Genomic DNA, 20,364 nt, shown 5'->3' on the forward strand with positions numbered 1-20,364 from the left:
ATGCCGGCCCGGGCCGCGCCGCTGCCCCCGGCCCCCGCTGCCCGCCGAGCTGCGCCGACGGTGAGTCCCCGGCACCCCCGGCCCCCCGCCGGGGCGCCCCCCGGCCCGGCCTGGCACCCCCCGCCCCCACGCTCCCCGGCACCCCCCGGCCCGGAGCGGCCCTGGCACCCCGCGGCCCCGCCCCCCCAGGCCCTGACGCCCCCCGGCCCTGGCACTGACACCCCCAGCCCCCCCTCCGGCCTTGGCACCCGCCGGCCCGGAGCAGCATTGACACCCCCCAGCCCCCCCGCCCCGGCCTTGGCACCCCCAGCCCTGCCCAAACCCCGCCCCCCCCCAGCCCTGGTACCCCCTGGCCGGGCCCTGACACCCCCCAGCCCCCACCCCCCAGCCCTGGCACCCCTTGGCCAGACACTGACAGCCCCAGCCCCCCCGCGTCTTCTGCCCCCTCCCCCCTTCCCCCCCCTCCGGCCCTGGCACCCCCTGGCTCTGACACCCCTTGACGGGGCCTTGACACGCCCCCCGGCCCGGCCCTGACACCCCCTGGTCGGGCCCTGGCCCCCCCCCCCCGGCCCTGCCCCCTCCCCCAGCCCTGACACCCCTTGGCCGGGCACTGACACCCCCCAGCCCCCCCGTTCCGTCCCTGACACCCCCAGCCCAGCCCTGGCACCCCCGCCCCCCCTCCCCTGGCACCCCCTGCACTGCACTGGCCCCCTTGGCTGGCCCTGACACCCCCCAGCACTGACCCCCCCTGTGACTGCCCTGAGCCCCCCCAGGCATCGCACAGACCCCCCAGCACTCCCTGACCCCCCCCACTGCCCTGCCCCCCGTGCAGTGCCCTGAGCCCCCCCAGGCATCGCACAGACCCCCCAGCACTCCCTGACCCCCCCACACTGCCCTGCCCCCCCGTGCAGTGCCCTGAGCCCCCCCAGGCATCGCACAGACCCCCCAGCACTCCCTGACCCCCCCACACTGCCCTGCCCCCCCCGTGCACTGCCCTGAGCCCCCCCAGGCATCGCACGACCCCCCAGCACTCCCTGTACCCCCCCACACTGCCCTGCCCCCCCGTGCAGTGCCCTGAGCCCCCCCCAGGCATCGCACAGACCCCCCAGCACTCCCTGACCCCCCCACACTGCCCTGCCCCCCCGTGCAGTGCCCTGAGCCCCCCCAGGCATCGCACAGACCCCCCAGCACTCCCTGACCCCCCCACACTGCCCTGCCCCCCCCGTGCACTGCCCTGAGCCCCCCCAGGCATCGCACAGACCCCCCAGCACTCCTCGACTCCCCCATGCAGTGCCCTGAGCCCCCCCCACTGCCCTGACCCCCCTGCAGAGTGCTGAGCCCCCCAGCCCTGCACTCCCCTGACCCGCCCCCCCCTTGCCCTGAGCCCCCCCAGCCATCGCACAGACCCCCCCAGCTCTCCTTGACCCCCCATGCAATGCTCTGAGCCCCCCCATCGCATAGCCCCCCGCCCCCGCCCCCCCCCATACTCACACCGCCCCCCCCAGCATCGCGCTCCGTAGCCCCCCTGCCCCTTGGCGAGCCCCACCACGGCTCAGCACTGCACCGGGGGTCCCCGCAGCCCCCTCTGCCCCCAGCTGATGGGGGGGGGGCTCCCTCGGGGGTGGGGGGGCCACCAGGGTGTTGCTGCCCCACAGCTCGGCCCCACGTGGCGGTGGGGGCGCCTGGCCTTGCCCCCCGCGTGGCTTTGTCCCCACGCTGCCGCTCGGGGCAGGGACCGAAGGCGCAACCAGCCACTTGGGGGGGGGGGGCACGACCCTCAGTAGCCCCCCATCTTTTTTGGGGGGGGGGTCGGGGATGGCACAAATCCCTGCCTGGAGGGGGGGGGGGGGGAGTGGGGCGTGGGGGGGAGATTGGGTTGGGGGTCTTGAGCCATCCCCCGCCTGGCTCCGGAGGGCTCCAGCACCATCCCCACGTCCCCCCCACCCCCCAGACAGGGGGTGGGGGGGACGGACACGCATGGAAGGTTTGGGGGGGGGGGGCAGCGACGCACCGGAAGTTTGGGGGGGGGGGGACGACGACCGAGGTTTGGGGGGCACACGGAGGTTGGGGGGGGGACGACGCACAGAAGGTTTGGGGGGCTCACATGGAAGGTTTGGGGGGGACGACGACGCACAGAAGGTTTGGGGGGCACACGGAAGGTTTGGGGGGGGGGACGACGCACAGAAGGTTTGGGGGGGGACGACGACGCACAGAAGGTTTGGGGGGGGGATGATGCACGGAAGGTTTGGGGGGCACATGGAAGGTTTGGGGGGGGGGACGACGCACAGAAGGTTTGGGGGGCACATGGAAGGTTTGGGGGGGGGGACGACGCACAGAAGGTTTGGGGGGCACATGGAAGGTTTGGGGGGGGGGACGACGCACGGAAGGTTTGGGGGGGGGATGATGCACGGAAGGTTTGGGGGGCACATGGAAGGTTTGGGGGGGGGGGCACGGAAGGTTTGGTGTTTCCTGCGCCGTCCTCCCCGCCGGCTATTGTCCCTTCCGCTTGCCTCCCGGCATCCCCTGGCCAGCGGGAAGGGGGGGGCCCCCCCACTCCCCCCCACTCCCCCCCACTTCCCCCCCCCGCTGCGCTCAAGCCATTCTCCGGTTTGGCTCCCCCCTTCTGCTGCGGCACAGCCCCCCTGCGCCCCGACTTTTTCCCGGTTGCCGGGGGTCTCCGGCTGCGTGGCCGTCCTCAAAGCCAGGTGTCAGACGGGTTTTATCCCCCCTGTCCCCCCCCCCCTTTTTTTTTTTTTTTTTAGGGGGGTGGGTGTTGTTGGGGGACCCCTTCCCCCCTTAGCTCCGGTTTGAAGGAACTGGCGGCGTCGTGAGGGTAGGAAACCAAAACAACCCCGAGCGGCCGGAGGTGAGATGGGAACCAACGTCCCGGCGGCACCGGCGAGGTCCCATCCCGTGGCCCGGGGGACCGGTGGCCGCGTGGCCCCGCTCTGGCAGCTGGGCTCCCCGTTTCAGTTGGGAGAGCCACGGTGAATTGGGGTGGGGGGTGGGGGAGCTCCGGTGTTTCCTCCTCACCGTGGGGCTGGGGGCTGTCCCCGCCGCCCAGGGGTAGCGCCAGCCGCTTCCCCCCACCCTCGGTCGCCGCTTTGTGCCACCGTGACACGTGGCTTCTCCTCCCGCTGGCTTTTTTGCCGGGGTGGGGTACGGGTGGGCAACGAGCCTCCGCCATTACCCTGTGTGTGTGTGTGGGGGGGTCCCTTGGGCTCCGGCGTCCTGCTAGCAGCCCCCCCCCTTATTCCCCGCCTGGGAGCTGAGCATCCCCCTTGCTCCGAGCGTGTCTGGCCGCACGTTGCGGCCGTGGCCTGCGCCGCTCCTTTGCCAGGTGCCACTTCTAGAGCCGTCAAAGCGACTGGGGGGGCCGTCCCGGTTGCCCCCCCCGCCCCCCGCATCGTAACCTCGTCGGTGGAGCACGGTGAAACCCCCAACTCTCTTCTTTTCCAGGCTGCAGGACTTGGAGAGGGATGAAGACAGCCTGAGCGAGAAGGTGAGTGGCTCCGGATCCTCGGGAGCCGCGTTTCCGTCCACGCTTTGCTCCGGTTTGGGCGCCGTCATCCCATGCCGTCACCGCCGGTCCCGCACCGGGTGCTGCCGTCAGGCTGGGGATGCTCCGGCTCGCAGTGGTGGGAGCCGGCAGGGCGCCGGAGCCGGCTCCTGGATGCCCGGATAACTCTGCGATCCAGCGGTGCTGCCCAGCCGTCACCAGGATGGGGGGGGGGGTCCAGCGCCCCACGGCGTGGGGCAGGGGGGGACGGTGTGGCGGGCTGGCCGAGTGAGACCCCGCCGTGTCTCCCTTGCTGGCCCAGCTCCCTGGACCCGGTGAGGTCGTAGTCCCGGTGTCGGCGCTGTCCGTTGTCATATGGAACCCACCGTCACCTCCTTTCGGGAGGGTCCTCGCGAGCTGGGTGAGCGGCGCCCGCTTTCGGAGCCACCGGCGGTTCGGCTCAGCCCGGCCGCCTACGGAGACGCCGCTCCACCGAGCCCCGCGGGGAACGTCACCGCCGCCCGCCCCACGCCGTCCCCTCCGTCCCCGCAGGAGTGCGTCAAGGAGAAGCTGAGCCTCATCCATGGCTTCCTCCAAGCTGATGTCCAGAACCAGTTGAGCGAGCTGGAAGCCAAACTCCGCTGCAAAGAGCTCTCGGAGGTGAGACACCCCCTGCCCCCCCCCCCCCACCCCCCCCGCCCCGTTTTTTGGTGGCTTTGGGGTTGTGGCAGCGCCGTGGCCGGGTGGTTTAACCGCTGCTCTCCCCTCCCAGGAGAGGTACCTGGCCAAGGTGAAGGCCCTGCTGCACCAAGAGCTGGCGGTGGAGAATGGGGCCGCGGTGCCGCTGTTGCAGGCATCCAATGGCTGCACCAAAAACGGCACCTACGGGAGCGACGAGGACTCGGAGCGAGCCGGGCCCGACGGGGAAGAAGACAGCGCGATGGAGATGGAGGAAGCAGTGGAGGAAGCAGCCACCTCTTCCTCCTCCTCTTTATCGGTCCCCACACCACGGGCGCGCAAGGCCAGGAGGAGCCGCTCCAACGGGGAGAGTAAAAGTAATGGCGGTGCCGGGGGCGACTTGCTTTTCCGTTCTCTTTCCCGACAGATTTAAATGAATTAATTGAGTGCTATTAATTACCAACTGGGAGCACAACGGTTCCCGGAGGGATTGAGTGCAGAGTTCCACCCCTCACCGGCCCCAGGAACAGTTTTGGCGTCTCCTTGCCTTGTCCCACCAGGATGCTGGGGTGCCCGGAGAAGGGGTGCTGTCACCCACGGTGGTCCCAGCCCTGTGGGGTGTTGGGTGGGGGAAGGGCAGCGGGTCCCCATCGTTAACGCGCCCCTTCGTCCTCTCCCTAACAGAGTCTCCCGCCAGTTCCCGCGTCACTCGGAGCTCTGGCCGGCAGCCGACCATCCTGAGCATGTTCTCCAAAGGGTCAGTCTGGTGGCAGGGCTGGGGCCTCTGCCTCCTTTTACCGCATCCCCCCCGCGGGAGCCTTCGCCCTCTTCTTCCTCTCTGCCACCCGGGGCTCCCAAAAGTCGCGATTCTCGATGGGACTGGCCGGGAGAGCCCCAGATCCTCGTGCCGTTGGCTCCTCTGCTTCATCCGTTGCGTTTACAAACCGTTAGGTCCAACAAACGGAAATCGGAGGAGGTGAACGGGGAGGTGAAGCAGGAGGCCATGAATGTGGAGAAGGAGGAAGAGGAGCTGGAGGACAAGGTGTGTGCCGGCACCGGGGGCAGCTGAGGGCTTTGCCGGCGGCTTTGCCGGGCCGCCGCGGCGCTGGGGTTGGGTGTGCTGTCTTGGAGGGCGTCGCACTCTCCAACCTCCCCTCACGCCCCTTCGTTTCTCCCTCAAGGAGCAAGATGAGAAGAGGATTAAAATCGAAACCAAAGAAGGGTGAGGAGGAGGAGGAGGAAGGCCCTGCGTTGGGCCTGGGGCTGTTTCCCTCCGCCGTGGCCTCGGTGAGACGGGGAGGACGACGATGTTACGCCGCTGTCTTCATCCCTCTGTACCTTTTTACACCCAGGTCAGAGATAAAAGATGAAATTACTCAGGTTAAGACTACGACACCTGCTAAAGTAAGTTCGTTTTCCTCCATCTCAGCGTTTTAGGGTGACTTTTTTATTTTTATTTTTTTAAAATTTTTTAGCTCTTTTAAAGGGCTGGGCTAAGGGAAAGATAAAGCCGTTTCCAGCCCACCCAGCTTCCCAACCTCGCTGGGGGGGTTGGTTTTGGGGAGCTGCTTTCAATGCCAGGGCAGCGGCCGCTGTTGTGCTTTACAAACCCTCGTTTGCGCTAATGAACGGGACCGTGGGGGGAGGGAGAAGCTGACGCAGCCTCCCTTGTCTTGCAGACCACCCCTCCCAAGTGCGTCGACTGCAGGCAGTACCTCGATGATCCCGACCTCAAATTCTTCCAAGGGGATCCTGATGATGCCGTAAGGGATTTAACGCTCCTTCTCCGGGCGCGGGGAGAGCTGTGGCGCTAACGGGAATGCTCCTTCAGCAACGTCTGCTCTCCTTGGTGTAGCTGGAGGAGCCAGAAATGCTGACGGACGAGCGTTTGTCCCTCTTCGACGCCAACGAAGATGGCTTTGAGAGCTACGAGGACCTGCCGCAGCACAAAGTCACCTCTTTTAGGTGAGGGGGGGGGCGGGCGGAAAGCAGGCGATTCAAAACCTGCTACATTGACAAACCTCCCGGGATAAGGCGTCGAGCTCCCATCTCCGTCCTTCGCCAGCGTCTACGACAAGCGAGGTCACTTGTGCCCCTTTGACACCGGCTTGATCGAGAGGAACATCGAGTTGTATTTCAGTGGTGCCGTGAAGCCCATCTACGACGATAACCCTTGTCTGGACGGTGAGTCGGGCGCGGAGGAGCCTCGGGGGCCGCAGGGGCGGGGCGGTTTGTCACCTTACATCTTGCCTTGACGCCTTGCGCAAAACGAAGGCGGGTCCAGGTGGCGATTTGGCATCCTGCAGTCGCTCGGGGCTTGGGTGTTTTTGGGTGCTGAAGGCTGAAATTGGGGTTTTCTTGCTTTCAGGTGGGGTGAGAGCCAAGAAGTTGGGACCCATAAACGCCTGGTGGATTACGGGGTTCGATGGAGGGGAGAAGGCTTTGATCGGCTTCACCACAGGTGAGTGAGCGAGGATGGGGGGGCGTTGGGCTCGGGGAGCACGTCTGGCTTGGGATCACAGTCTCCATCATGTATCCGGCTGGTGAAGGAGCTTTATTTGGCTTCGTGGACTTCGCTGCTGCCGGGAACCGGCCCCAACAAGCCCAGGGCGAGGTGGAGGACCGTGCCGACGCGTGGCTCTGGGTTTATTTAGCACAGCGGCGCCTAAACGCGTACAAAACCGCTTGCTGAGCTCGCAGCTGCTTGGCAGCGCCCTGCGTGAGGCTGTCGGAGCTGGGACAAGCGAGGCCGGGTCAGGGTCTCTCTCGGAGGGAGTCTTCTCTTTGCTCTTGACCTCTTGGCCCCGTTGCGGGGCTCTGTTGCTTTCTTACTCTACTCCCCAGGCTTTTTGGACAGGTTTGTGTTGAGAAAGGTCTTGGAGGAACGCCCAGTCCCGGCCAGCCCTTGGCTCCGTGTCCCAGCTGGCTTCCCCCCCGCCCCCCTGTAGCTTATTTGGGGGAAGCAGCTGATTTTTGGGGGCTTTAAAAGCTTTCTTCTTTCACCGTTATTGCAAGGAACCCTGGTGATATCAGAGGACTTAACTCTCCTGCGCATCAGCAAATGGAGTTTGTAGTGAGAGGAAAAAAAAAAAAACCAAACCCAAACCCTGGATTATCTTTGTTTTCTAATCAGGGAACAGCAAAAAGAGAAGGCTAGCGCACGGATAGCGCACCCCACCTTGCGTCCCCCCTCCCTCCTCGCTTTGGTGGCGATAGCTGAGTGCCCGTGGGTCCTGGCTCGTGGTAGAGCATCCCTGCAGACTTACGTCTCGGTGCTGTAGCGGCGTGGGTGGGCTGGTCTTCCTCCCGGCAGGACTCGCTCATCCTGAAATCCCGCTAAATTTCCCGGTATTTTAACTACCCGCAGCCTTCGCGGATTACATCCTGATGGAGCCCAGTGAGGAGTACGCCCCCATATTCGCCCTCATGCAAGAGAAGATCTACATGAGTAAAATCGTCGTCGAGTTCCTGCAGAACAACCGCGACGTCAGCTACGAGGATCTGCTCAACAAAATCGAGGTGAAAATCCAACGGCGGTGGCATCCCCGGGGGGGGGGCGTCGCTCCGGCACCCTTTCCCTAACCAACCCCTCCTCGCAGACCACCGTACCTCCCGCGGGGCTGAACTTCAACCGCTTCACAGAGGACTCGCTCCTGCGACATGCCCAGTTTGTGGTGGAGCAGGTGGAAAGCTACGACGAAGCCGGCGACAGCGACGAACCCCCCGTCCTCATCACGCCCTGCATGAGGGACTTGATCAAGTTGGCTGGAGTCACCTTGGGGAAGAGGTGAGCCCGGTGGCCCCGTGTAGACACGCTTTTTGGGGGGCGCTTGGCTTCGGTGCATCCCAGGAGGAGCCCGGCGGGTTGGTTCCCGTCGGCTTTGCGCGGGGGATCCTGCCAGGAAAAGCTTTTGGCTTGTTCCCAGCTGGGATGATCTGAGGATTTATGCTCAGTAGCACGAGCAGCACTGGGAAACTGGAGTAGAAATCCTCCCCAAACTGGAAAAAACTCTCAGCCTAGTGCTTCCCTGAGCGAGGAAAGGCGCTGGGTTGGGTCCCCGGAGCCTGGCTTTGCTCCCTGCCCCGCTGTAGCATCCTTTCGGGACCCTGTGCCAGCCACAGCGCGTTCCTGGGTGCCTGTCAGGGGATCCTGTCAGGGGATCCTGCCGTGGACCTGGCCTCTTGGGTGCCCTGGGGAGAGCTCTGTTCCCTGGGGATCCTCCTTGGGTGCCAGGCTGTTCCTTGTGGCTGTAGCTGTCAGCGATCTGAGGCAGGGAGTCGCCTCTCACCGCTGTCCCCTTGGTCACAGGCGAGCTGTTAGGCGGCAGGCCATCCGGCACCCCACCAAAATAGACAAGGACAAAGGTCCCACCAAAGCTACCACCACCAAGCTGGTGTACCTCATCTTCGACACCTTCTTCTCGGAGCAGATCGAGAAGGATGAGAAGGAAGATGACAAGGAGAACGCCATGAAGCGCCGGCGCTGTGGCGTCTGCGAGGTAATGGGGGGGGGGGGGGCGCTGAAGTGACCCGATCCCCCTGCCGTCCCTTCCATCCCAGATGAATTGCCCCCTCTGGGGTCGCTCCTTTGGGGCGGGGGAGCTGTTTCCAGAAGCCACGGAGCTTCCCGCTGTCCCTGCCTGAGGGGTTTCCACTGTCCCTTCTCCCTGCTCCAGGTCTGCCAGCAGCCCGAGTGCGGGAAGTGCAAAGCTTGCCAGAACATGGTGAAGTTCGGGGGCAGCGGCCGGAGCAAGCAGGCTTGTTTGCAGAGGAGGTGCGTCTCACCCGGGCAGCGATGTCTCCTACCAAAACCCTCTCCGCATCCGGAGAGAGGGGACGTGGTCTCTGCCCCCTGCCCTGCTGCAATGCCGGTCCCTGTGTCCCCAGGTGTCCCAACCTGGCCGTCCGGGAAGCTGATGAGGACGAGGAGGTAGATGACAACATCCCCGAGATGCCCTCGCCCAAGAAGATGCTGCAGGGCAGGAAGAAGAAGCAGAACAAGAGCCGTATCTCCTGGGTGGGGGAGCCCGTCAAGGTGAGGCTGGGCAGGACCCCGCTGGGGGGCGGTGCTTGGGCTGCGTCGCTCGCCCGCGTGGGGGGGTTTAACGGGGTTCTCCGCTGTCCCGCTGCTTCTGCAGAGCGATGGGAAGAAGGACTACTACCAGAGGGTCTGCATCGACTCGGAGACCCTGGAGGTGGGAGACTGTGTCTCCGTCAGTCCCGACGATCCCACCAAGCCCCTCTACCTCGCCAGGTCGGTGCCGTGCTGCTGAAGGGGCTGAATTTCTGCCTCCTGTTGGGGTGGATGTGCGTGGGAACAGCTGACCTTCCCAATTAGAGAACGCTAATTGCGTGGCTGTGCTGCTGTCTGGGGGCTCTCTGGCTCTGGCGAGGCTCAGAGCAGCTTTTTTGGTGCCTCGTAACCCTGGCTCCTTCCCCCTCAGGGTGACAGCCATGTGGGAGGACAGCAGTGGCCAAATGTTCCACGCGCACTGGTTCTGCCCGGGCTCGGACACCGTCCTGGGGGCCACCTCCGACCCCCTGGAGCTCTTCTTGGTGGACGAGTGCGAGGACATGCAGCTCTCCTACATCCATGGCAAAGTCAAAGTGATCTACAAGGCGCCCTCGGAGAACTGGTCCATGGAGGTGGGTGACAGCCCTGCAAACCTTGGCGCTGGCCCGGAGCTGGCCCGGTGTGAGCGGCGTCACCGATCCCTGTGAACACCTCTCTCCTAGCAGGGCGGGCTGGACATGGAGATCAAGATGGTGGAAGACGACGGGAGAACTTATTTTTATCAGATGTGGTACGACCAGGAGTACGCTCGATTCGAGTCCCCGCCGAAAACTCAGCCCACGGAAGACAACAAATACAAGTGAGCGCGCGCGGGGCAGAGGTGCTCGGGGTCTGCTTTGCCCAAAATGGGTGGCCGGAGCTTCTTGGCTTTGGCAGGGTCCCCACCCCCGCGTTCCGTCCCCATTCCCACAGGTTCTGCATGAGCTGCACGCGCCTGGACGAGGTAAGGCACAAGGAGATACCCAAAGTGGCCGAGCCCTTGGAGGAAGGGGATGGGAAGATGTTCTACGCCATGGCCACCAAGAACGGAGTGCAGTACAGGGTGGGAGATGGTGTCTACCTCCTGCCAGAAGCTTTTTCCTTCAGGTTGGTGCTCGCAGGGGGGCGGTTTACTCGCTTCTCAGGATGCTGTTTGGTCCAGCTTTTGGTAGCAGAGGACGTAGTCTGCGGGTGGCGAATCCCACCCGTAAACAAAGCACCCCATCGCCCTTATTTCCAAAAGCTTAGCTTAAAAATCAAGGTGCTTCTGACCCCAATTTCTCCTCCCGTCGTTAACCGAGCGACTTCTCCCTGCTCAGACAACCCCAATTGCTGAGCTGCTGTATTTTGGCAGATGACTCGGAATCCTTTTGCGTGTTACTTTTTCTTCCAAAAGAGCGAGCCTGGGTAGATGAAAGGTGAAACAAGACCCTGCCTGCTGCCTGTAATTACCGGAGGAGAAATGGCAAATTTTTGGGAAGAGGGCCGGGGCAGCGACATGTAGGGCACCCCAGACTGCAGCCAGGCACGGTTATGGGATGTAAAACGCTTGCGCTGTGGAGCGGGAGGTTCGGTGCCGGTGCTGCCGTGGTGGCTTGGTGCCCACCTTCCGTCGAGGAGGAAGCAGGCAGGCTAGGCAGCGCTGGGGGAGGATGCTCTGTGCTGTTAGGGTATTTTTTTTGGGGGGGAAAGGGATACCTCAACTTCCTTTTCTCCCCATCTCCCCAGCATGAAACCTGCCAGCCCAGCCAAGCGCCCCAAAAAGGAGGCGGTGGATGAGGAGCTGCACCCGGAGCACTACCGCAAGTACTCGGAGTACATCAAGGGCAGCAACCTGGATGCTCCCGACCCTTACCGCGTGGGCCGCATCAAAGAGATCTTCTGCAACATCCGCAGCAACGGCAAACCCAACGAGGCTGACATCAAGCTGCACATCTGGAAGTTTTACAGGTGAGCGGCACTGCTGGGGTCTGTGGGGGTGCACAGCCCTCCCCCCACCCCACCCCCCAGCCCCGAAGTGGGCTGCAGGGCCGGCCTGAGAGCGCAGGTGCTGGGAAAAGCTCTGCGCCATCAGCTCGAGGTCGCATCGGAGCCAGGCGCCTTGAGCCGCCGCAGTGTGGGCGCTGCTCGAAGGGGCTTACCGCGGCGCTTTGGGCTCAGCCCCCGGTGCTGTACCACACCGCCAGCGCCATCCCAGGGCGTGGGTGTTTACCCAGACATTTGCAGGCTCTTAGTCATCCCCCCCCGCCCCCCACCACGGAGGGATGTGTGTGAAGAGCCTTGGCAGCGGGAGAGGAACGTGCTGATGCTCGGGACTGCGTGTTTCAAGCGTAACAGCTCCTCGCTTTAGCTCTCTCTGCCTTTAAATTCACTTACCAGCTCTGGTGGTGGTTCCCCCTCCCTTTAAGAAGACCCCCCCTCAAAAAACTCCCGTTGGTGTGAAAGAAAACATCCCTTTGGTGCTGTGCCCGGGCCGTGCCAGTGAACATGTGCAGCTGGAGGAAAAAAACCCTCCTCTCTCTGGGGAGACAGAGCAGTGTGAGCGCCAGAGGCTGGATGGCGGTGAGGATCTCGCTGAAAACGTTTCCTCCTGGTGGTTTGTTTTTTTTTTTTTTTTTTTCCTCTTGCAGACCCGAAAACACGCACAAATCCATGAAAGCCAGCTACCATGCGGACATCAACCTCCTGTACTGGAGCGACGAGGAGACGACGGTCGATTTCCGTGCGGTGCAGGGCCGTTGCACAGTGGTGTATGGGGAGGATCTGACGGAGAGCATTCAGGACTACTCCGCCGGCGGGCTTGACCGCTTCTACTTCTTGGAGGTGAGGGACCCGGCGCTCGACGGGTCTGGCTGTGTCCCTCTGGGTGCTGAGCCCCCAGGGGCTGAGCAGAACAGGTGTTGGCACGGGCTGTCCTGCTGCCCCGCGTGTGTCTTGCACAGAGGGGGTGTTGTGCAGAGCGAGGATTGGAGCTGGGTGAAACCTCCTGGGGACTTGACTCTCAGATAGAAAGGAAGCTTTAATCTGGGTGACCGGCTGGAGCAGCTGCTCCCCGTGGAGCTGAGGGGCTAAATTTGGCCCCTCAGGTGGCCACCCCGGCTCTGGGAGGTGACTGAGAGGGAGGTGACAGGCCCCCACACTGCGCCTGTGTCCTGCCCTTTGGTTTCGCAGCTCCCGTGGGGTCTTGGCAATGCCTCGGTCGTTCCTGAGCTAGAAAAATTCTTCACGTTCCAGTGTCCTGAACTTTTTCTCTTTCCCCAGGCTTACAACGCAAAAACCAAGAGCTTTGAAGATCCTCCCAACCACGCTCGGAGCTCTGGCAATAAAGGGAAGGGGAAGGGGAAAGGGAAAGGCAAGTCTGCTCAAGGGGGAGAGGTCTTGGGCGGGTGAACCAGTTTGTGTTTGCCGTTAAGCGCTGCCGAGCGGAGATAAGACCTGCCGCACCGACCAGATGTGTCTGCGCCCTCCTCCTTGCTCCGACGCTCTGGCAGGATGCAGCGATGTGGTCTGCAGCTCTGGTTTTTTATTTTTTATTATTTTTTTTTGAAGGCACCTAATCTTTTCAAAAATAAACCTCGTGGCGAGAGCACCTGGTCCCTGAGAGATCTCAAAGCTTTTTCTCTTGCCAACCCTCTGCCAGGGGCTGGTTGCTCCGTAGCATAGGGCTTTGTACCCTTCTCCCGGCGCGGGGAGATGCCCTGTTGCGTTATCGCTGTGCCCCGCTGACCCTGAGAAGCTCTGCCTGTGCCCACGGGCTGCTGGCTGCAAAGGGATGGCGGGGGGAAAGAAGAGAGGCTTCCAAGGGCAAGGGGGCGGATTCTGGCAGCAGCAGTGAAACGCTTAAGGGGCTGAAAGGTGCTCGAAGCTGATGTTTGGAGTGTTGTGGAGGAGAGGGAGAAGAATTTGCCTTGTAAGCACTGAGAGGAGGAAATGACTTTGCTTTTTGATGCGAGTGGGGCTGTGTTTGCAGGCAAAGGCAAAGGGAAGTCGTCGGTGAGCTGTGAGCAGGCCGAGCAGGAGCCGGCTGAGCTGAAGCTCCCCAAGCTGCGGACCCTGGATGTCTTCTCCGGCTGCGGAGGGCTGTCTGAGGGCTTCCACCAGGCAGGTGAGCGGCAGAGCGGGGACAGCGGTGGGGTGACGAGCTTGCCCGCTCGGCTCCTCCGAGCTGACAGTTGTGTTTGGCATGTGCCGGGAGCAGGGAGGGCGAGCCAGCGCTCTGCTCCTCCGCACAGGCTCAAGATCCTCCGCTTTGTCTCTCCCCAGGCGTGTCGGAGACGCTCTGGGCCATCGAGATGTGGGAGCCGGCCGCCCAGGCTTTCCGACTGAACAATCCCGGCACTACCGTCTTCACGGAGGATTGCAACGTCCTGCTGAAGCTGGTCATGTCTGGCGAGAAAACCAACTCGCTGGGGCAGAAGCTGCCGCAGAAGGGGGACGTGGAGATGCTGTGCGGTGGTCCCCCGTGCCAGGGCTTCAGCGGCATGAACCGCTTCAACTCCCGCACCTACTCCAAGTTCAAGAACTCCCTGGTGGTCTCCTTCCTCAGGTGAGCAGGGGAGGTGGCGAGGAGCTGTGTTGGGGTGCGGACCCTGCGCTCAGCCATTGCTCCCGTGTCTCTTTTCCCTCCTCGCAGCTACTGCGACTACTACAGACCGCGGTTTTTCCTTCTGGAGAACGTCAGGAACTTTGTGTCCTTCAAGCGTTCCATGGTGCTGAAGCTCACCTTGCGCTGCCTTGTCCGCATGGGTTACCAGTGCACCTTCGGGGTCCTACAGGTAGGGTGGGTGCGTGACCCCGAGGTGATTAAGCGGGGTGAAAACCCTTCTCCTCTCACCTGGCTCTGCCGTGGTCCATCCCTTGTGCAGGAACAGCTGGCTGCGTTGCTTCTTGGCTTCTCTGGGTGGTTTGAGGGGATATTCCCAGCTCTTTGAGGGCACAAACTGGACAGGGATGCTCCAGCCCTTTCAGGAGTTGTCCTTCCTTCCCAGGCTGGCCAGTACGGCGTGGCCCAGACGCGGCGGAGAGCCATCGTCCTTGCCGCGGCTCCCGGCGAGAAGCTGCCCATGTTCCCTGAGCCTTTGCATGTCTTTGCGCCTCGTGCCTGTCAGCTGAGCGTTGTGGTGGATGACAAGAAGTTTGTTAGCAATATCACCCGGTGAGCCTTTGCTGCCGTGCCGGGGCTGGCGAGGGTGAGGTTTCGGCTACTCACGGCTCCCTCCTTCCTCCCAGGACGTATTCCGGCCCCTTCCGCACCATCACCGTGCGGGACACCATGTCCGACCTGCCGGAGATCAGGAACGGTGCCTCCGCCTTGGAGATCTCCTACAACGGCGAGCCCCAGTCCTGGTTCCAGCGGCAGATCCGGGGCTCTCAGTATCAGCCCATCCTCAGGGACCATATCTGCAAGGTGTGGATGCCGGGGTCTCAAGGGGGGCCAGGCTGCCTTCTCCCCAGAGAGGACTGGGGCTCCTGGGGGTGACCGGTGTCCCTCTGTGTCCCCTGCCCCGCCGTCGGTGACGGTGGGCTTGTCATTGGCAGGACATGAGCGCCCTGGTTGCAGCCCGGATGAGACACATCCCCTTGGCCCCCGGTTCTGATTGGCGTGACCTGCCTAACATCGAGGTGCGGCTCTCAGACGGCACGACCACGCGCAAGCTGCGGTATACGCACCACGAGAAGAAAAATGGCCGCAGCAGCTCCGGGGCGCTGCGGGGGGTCTGCTCCTGTGCCGAAGGTGGGTGATGGCTCCCTAAAAACACACCTGTGGTTGCCTGTTCAGCCCTTTCCTCACCTTCTCCGTCTCCCCAGGCAAGCCCTGTGACCCTGCGGACCGACAATTCAACACCCTCATTCCCTGGTGCCTGCCGCATACAGGCAACCGGCACAACCACTGGGCCGGGCTCTACGGCCGCCTGGAGTGGGACGGCTTCTTCAGCACCACCGTCACCAACCCTGAGCCCATGGGCAAGCAGGTGGGTGCTGCCGTATCCGTCCCCTCTGGTGGGAAGGGTTGGAGTCGCCGGCGGCCACGCCAAATGACCACTATGGTCATGACTCTTGGATTCTTTTTATTTGCTGCTGTAGGGTCGGGTGCTGCACCCGGAGCAGCACCGGGTGGTGAGCGTGAGGGAATGCGCCCGCTCCCAGGGCTTCCCCGATACTTACCGCCTCTTTGGAAACATCCTCGACAAGCACAGACAGGTGAGTGCCGGCGGCTCGTTGGTGGCGAACCCCTCGCCGGCGGCATCCCTGTGGTGGAGCTGGCGCCCAGCGTAACCCTCCTTCTGTCGCAGGTTGGTAACGCAGTGCCTCCTCCTCTAGCCAAAGCCATCGGGCTGGAGATCAAGTCGTGCGTGTTGGCGAAGCTGAGGGAAGACACAGCGGGTAAGTGGTGCCGCACCGGGAGCTGCCGCCAGCCCCTTCCTCTCAGCATCCTGCTTTCGGGCTGGGGGCTGCAGGCCCCATCCCATCCTGTCCCCCTGGGGTGGGGTACGGCAGCGTCACCCCCTCCTCTCTCCCCAGAAACCAGCGCCCTGGAGAAGATGGAGACCATGGAAATGGCCAACTGAGGCGCAGCCTCTCCGCCAGCACCAGGACTCCCAAACATGCACTGATTTATTTTAAACCTTTTTTATTTGTTTGGGGTTTTTTTTGTTTCTGTTTTTTTTTGTTCGTTTTTTGTTTTGTTTTCAATTTCCCGGTCTGTGGGGAGCTGCCCCAGCCTGTCCCCCTGGCCCTGCTCGTGTCTGTCTCTGCCGCTGTCTGTGATGGTCAAACTCTACTACCAACCCCGGGCCCCTCCCCCACCCTCGGCCGAGCCCTGTGGGACCCCCTGGTCCCGGCCGAGCCCTGTGGGACCCTCAGGTCCCAGCCCTGCCCTGGGGCCCTGCTCCCTGTTTTTATGCCGCATTGTATTGAAAATAATCGGCCGCTTTGTATAAGTGGGAATTGATACTTTATGTAGTTTTTATATGTTGTAATATTTCTTCAAATAAATCTCTCCTATAAATTATACCCCCCTGCTTCCCACCTCCTCCTTCCTCCGGGCCTAACCTAGGCCTCGGCCTCGCGGGACCACTCAGGTGTTGCTTAGCAACCGCCTCCCGGCGTGCAGAGCGGCCCCCTCGGCTCCGCCCCTTCCGCTTCACACGCCGGAAGTGGCGCAGCGCCGCCGGAAGTGTGGCGCCTCCTTCCGGGCGCTGAGCGTGAGGGCGGTGCGAGCGCGATGCCGACGGGCGACTACGAGTGAGGGGACGGTGACGGGCCCGGGGGGCCTGGAGGGGTCTGGGGGTTGGGCCTGGGCTGGGCCCGGCGGGCCCCGCGGGGGGAGGGGGGACCTGGCGGATCCTGGCCCCCGGTGAGGCCTGCTGGGCCCTGGCCCCCGGTGAGGCCTGCTGGGCCCCGGGGCGGCCTTCGGGTGGGCTGTGGTGGGTGAAGGGAAGGGGGCAGCGGAGGTCCTGGGGCAGGAGCGGCGAGGGGCAGTGGCCCGGGGCGAAGGGGGCAGCACCCAGGGGCCTGGGCCAAAGGGGGAAGGGATTGAAGGGGCAGCACCCCAGGATGAAGGGGGCAAAGAGGGGAGCACCCTGGGGGCCCGGGGTGAAGGGGGCAGCACCCCAGCGTGAAGGGGGCAGCACCCCAGCGTGAAGGGGGCAGCACCCCAGCGTGAAGGGGGAAGCACCGCGGGGCCCGGGATGATGGGGGCAGCACCCTGGGGAGGAGGGGGCAAAGGGAGTGAAGGGGGGAAGCACCCTGGGGCCCGGGGTGAAGGGGGCAGCACCCCAACGTGGAGGGGGCGAAGTGGGCAGCACCCTGGGGTGAAGGGGGCAGCACCCTGGGGTCTGACGGGTTAGCAGGGTTCCCCGAGCGAGGGCACAGGAGGCCCGGCGAGGGTGGCGGGTCTGAGGCTCTGCTCTTTCCACAGCTCCAAGCCCAGCTGGGCCGACCAGGTGGAAGAGGAGGGTGGAGAGGACGGTGAGTGTCTCTAGGCCACTTCCCTCCCCATTTTCCTCCTGCTGCTCCTCCTGCCGGCAACTGGAGGATTTTCCTGGAGAAAAAGAGCAGCTGCTGCTCCTGCTGCAGCCCAGAGACGCAGCTGCTCCTCATCCAGGGTTCAAAACAGGTTCCTTGGCTCTTCTCAGAGGCTGGTCTTGTGAGCAGAGCGTGCCTGACCCAGGATAAGGAGCAGGATATAGCTCCCCACCCTTGCTCCCCACTTTTCAGGGGCTGAGGAAGCCCGGGGACTTGGAGCAGTCGAGATTTTCCGGCTCTTTGACCTTTTTCTGTGCTTGGGGGAGAGAGCGGGGCACCTCCTCCCTGCGGGGAGAGGCTGTGCCAGGACGTGGGGTTCCTGCCCCCTCTGCTGGGCTCACCCCAAGCGATGGGGTGACTTTTCCCCCTCGTCTTCCCGCAGACAAATGCATCACCAGCGAGCTGCTGAAGGACATTCCCCTGCCGGGGGTGCTGGGCGGCAGCCTCAGCGCTGAGGCCGAGCTGCTGAAGGGAGGTGAGAACTGGCTGAGAGGCTTGGGGGGGCTTTTTCCTACCACTCCCCCCCCCCCCCCCGGACACCATCCCACTGTTCCCCCCTTCCCTGCAGGCCCGCTCCCTTCCCCGAAGGAACTTATCAATGGGAACATCAAAACCATCACGGAGTATCGTGAGGAAGAGGATGGGCGCAAGGTGAAGGTGAGGAGCGCGTCCCGGGCTGCTGGTTTGGCTCCTTCCTGCTGCTGAGCTTCCTTTTTTCCCTTCGCAGAGTCTGTCCCGGCACAGGGGCTGATCCCTGCCTGCGCGTGGGGCAGCTCCAGGAGGAACATCCCATCAGAGCCCTGTTTTGGCTCGGTGCCTTCGGGCAGCCCTAAACGTGGCCCGTGTGGGGCAGAGGCGCGTCCTCGTCCCTCCTCCTGCAGCCATCGGTTCTTTTGTGCTTTTACAGATCATCCGCACCTTCCGCATCGAAACCAGGAAGGCTTCCAAGGCGGTGGCTCGCCGGAAGGTGAGTATTTCCTGTGGGAATGGAGAGGGAGAGAGGGAAATCAGCGCTCTAGCGGGAACCACTTCATCCCCCAGCCCTCCACTTCCGTCCGTTCCTTGTCAGTCTCCCAACGACCCCTGGGTGGGGAGCGTTTCCCTGCTCTGCACTCAGTGATGGCTCAGGGACATGCCGTGCAAGCGCCACCCCCCTCCTCCCCCCCCTTTCCCCCTCCTTTCCCCCTCCCTGTTTTCTCCTCAGAACTGGAAGAAATTTGGGAATTCGGAGTTTGACGCCCCCGGGCCGAACGTGGCCACCACCACCGTGAGTGACGATGTCTTCATGACCTTCATCACCAGCAAGGAGGTGGGTTGGGTGTGGTGGGAGCCCCCCGGTGAGGCCATACCTGGGTGCGTGGCGCATCCCATGGGACTCAGGGCTCTCCCTGTCCCCCAGGATCTCAACTGCCAGGAGGAAGAGGATCCCATGAACAAACTGAAGGGGCAGAAGATCGTCTCGTGCCGTATCTGCAAGGGCGACCACTGGACCACCCGCTGCCCCTACAAGGACACGCTGGGGCCGATGCAGAAGGAGTTGGCCGAGCAGCTGGGGCTGTCCACAGGCGAGAAGGAGAAACTACCCGGAGGTGGGGCAGTTTATGCCTTTACCCTAAATTGGGGAGGGGAGGGGGAGGCGCAGGGAGGGGGCTACCTGTGGGCAGCCTTCCCTCTTCCCTGACGCTTTTCCTGCCCTCAGAGCCGGAGCCGGTGCAGGCTCAGCAGAGCAAGACGGGCAAGTACGTCCCCCCCAGCCTGCGAGACGGAGCCAGCCGCCGCGGGGAGTCCATGCAGCCCAACCGCAGGGGTACGGCGAGCCTGGCCTGGGTGGGGGTGGGGTGAGCAGCTTTCCCTGCTCCCCCACGGCCCCTCCAGCAACTGTCACCTTCCTCCTTCCCCCCCAGCCGACGACAACGCCACGATCCGTGTCACCAACCTGTCCGAGGACACGCGTGAGACCGATCTCCAGGAGTTATTCCGGCCTTTCGGTTCCATCTCAAGGATCTATTTAGCCAAGGATAAGACCACCGGGCAGTCCAAGGTGGGCACGGGGTGGGTTTCCCCCTTCAGGGGAGTGGAGGAGACCCCCCCCTGCTCCCTCTCACCCTCTCGCTTTCCTCCCCCCCCCCCCCCCCCCCAGGGTTTTGCCTTCATCAGCTTCCACCGCCGCGAGGATGCGGCCCGTGCCATTGCTGGCGTCTCCGGATTTGGCTACGACCACTTGATCCTCAACGTGGAATGGGCCAAGTAAGTGCTGGGAGGGGTCAACTTGGGGGACTGGGGGCCCTGGTCCTGCTGGGGGGCTGTCTGTGGGCCCCCCCCTCTCCCTCCTTGCGCACTCCTGACCCCGCTCTTCCTCCCCCCGCAGACCCTCTACCAACTGAACCTGCCATGCCGGTGCCGCGCTGGCTTCTGGCGAGAGTGGTCGGCACTTCTAAATAAAGACGTACGGTCTGGTATGCACCGAGGTGTCGCTCTGAGCTGCTGCGGGACTGGGGGGGGGGGGGTGTCACTCCATCCCTGTCCCCCTGCCCTGTCCCCAGGCATACGGTGGGGACAGCAGCGACGCGGGAAAGGGCACGGTGCCGCCATTCCTCATGTTTTTTCGGCTCATCCCAGCTTTTCAGCTAGGAAAAAGGGAGCTCCCTGCCACAAAAAAGCACCACACCAGGCCGTGCTCACGGTTTTGCCTTTAATCCTGCTTTTCCCACATTCCTGCCACCCTTTCCGGGAAGGAAACGCTTCCTACAAACCACCCTTTCCGGGAAGGAAACGCTTCCTACAAACCACCCTTTCCGGGAAGGAAACGCTTCCTACAAACCACCCACCGGCTGCACCAGCTGCCTCGGGGACCCCGGGGGGGGCTGCGGTGCTGCCGGCCGCAGCTCCACGCGCTCGGCTCGCTCCTCGTCGGTGCCGCCGGTGCTGCAGCAGCTCTGCAGCGTGTCGGCCAGCGCCGCGTAGAGCAGCGGGTGCAGGCACACGTTGAGGTTCACCAGGATCTTGCAGACCTGAGCGGTGGCGTGGATGGCGCTGGAAACGGCGCAGTTTTCCGCTGCCGGCGGTAACAGGCGACGCCACAGGTTGAGGTTACGAAAAACATGGT

General features: G+C 63.5%; 2 protein-coding genes across 2 annotated transcripts; both read left to right on the plus strand.

Moving 5' to 3' along the window:
• DNMT1 (DNA methyltransferase 1) lies at positions 1–16,244 on the plus strand. The gene is given in 35 exon segments (XM_037407052.1): positions 1–33; positions 35–60; positions 3,460–3,502; positions 4,052–4,159; positions 4,272–4,554; positions 4,862–4,934; positions 5,129–5,219; positions 5,359–5,399; positions 5,530–5,581; positions 5,857–5,940; positions 6,033–6,142; positions 6,243–6,361; positions 6,546–6,638; positions 7,545–7,696; positions 7,777–7,964; positions 8,487–8,676; positions 8,854–8,951; positions 9,065–9,212; positions 9,316–9,431; positions 9,622–9,823; positions 9,917–10,050; positions 10,164–10,337; positions 10,959–11,180; positions 11,861–12,053; positions 12,492–12,582; positions 13,201–13,335; positions 13,494–13,776; positions 13,864–14,005; positions 14,219–14,385; positions 14,460–14,637; positions 14,769–14,964; positions 15,039–15,202; positions 15,315–15,431; positions 15,524–15,614; positions 15,753–16,244. Coding segments are annotated over 35 exon segments (4,584 nt in total). The 3' UTR covers positions 15,800–16,244.
• A 117-nt stretch (positions 16,245–16,361) lies between these two features.
• Positions 16,362–19,721, plus strand: EIF3G (eukaryotic translation initiation factor 3 subunit G). The gene is made up of 11 exons (XM_037407053.1): positions 16,362–16,475; positions 17,152–17,201; positions 17,641–17,733; positions 17,827–17,915; positions 18,166–18,225; positions 18,463–18,567; positions 18,658–18,847; positions 18,958–19,065; positions 19,163–19,299; positions 19,399–19,505; positions 19,627–19,721. Exons 1-11 carry the CDS (start codon positions 16,456–16,458, stop codon positions 19,640–19,642), a joined length of 975 nt encoding a protein of 324 aa, XP_037262950.1. The 5' UTR covers positions 16,362–16,455; the 3' UTR covers positions 19,643–19,721.
• The last annotated feature ends 643 nt before the right edge of the window (positions 19,722–20,364 follow it).

The sequence above is a fragment of the Falco rusticolus genome, chromosome 13 (assembly GCF_015220075.1).
Source record: "Falco rusticolus isolate bFalRus1 chromosome 13, bFalRus1.pri, whole genome shotgun sequence".
In the NCBI taxonomy this organism is placed as follows: Eukaryota; Metazoa; Chordata; class Aves; order Falconiformes; family Falconidae; genus Falco; species Falco rusticolus.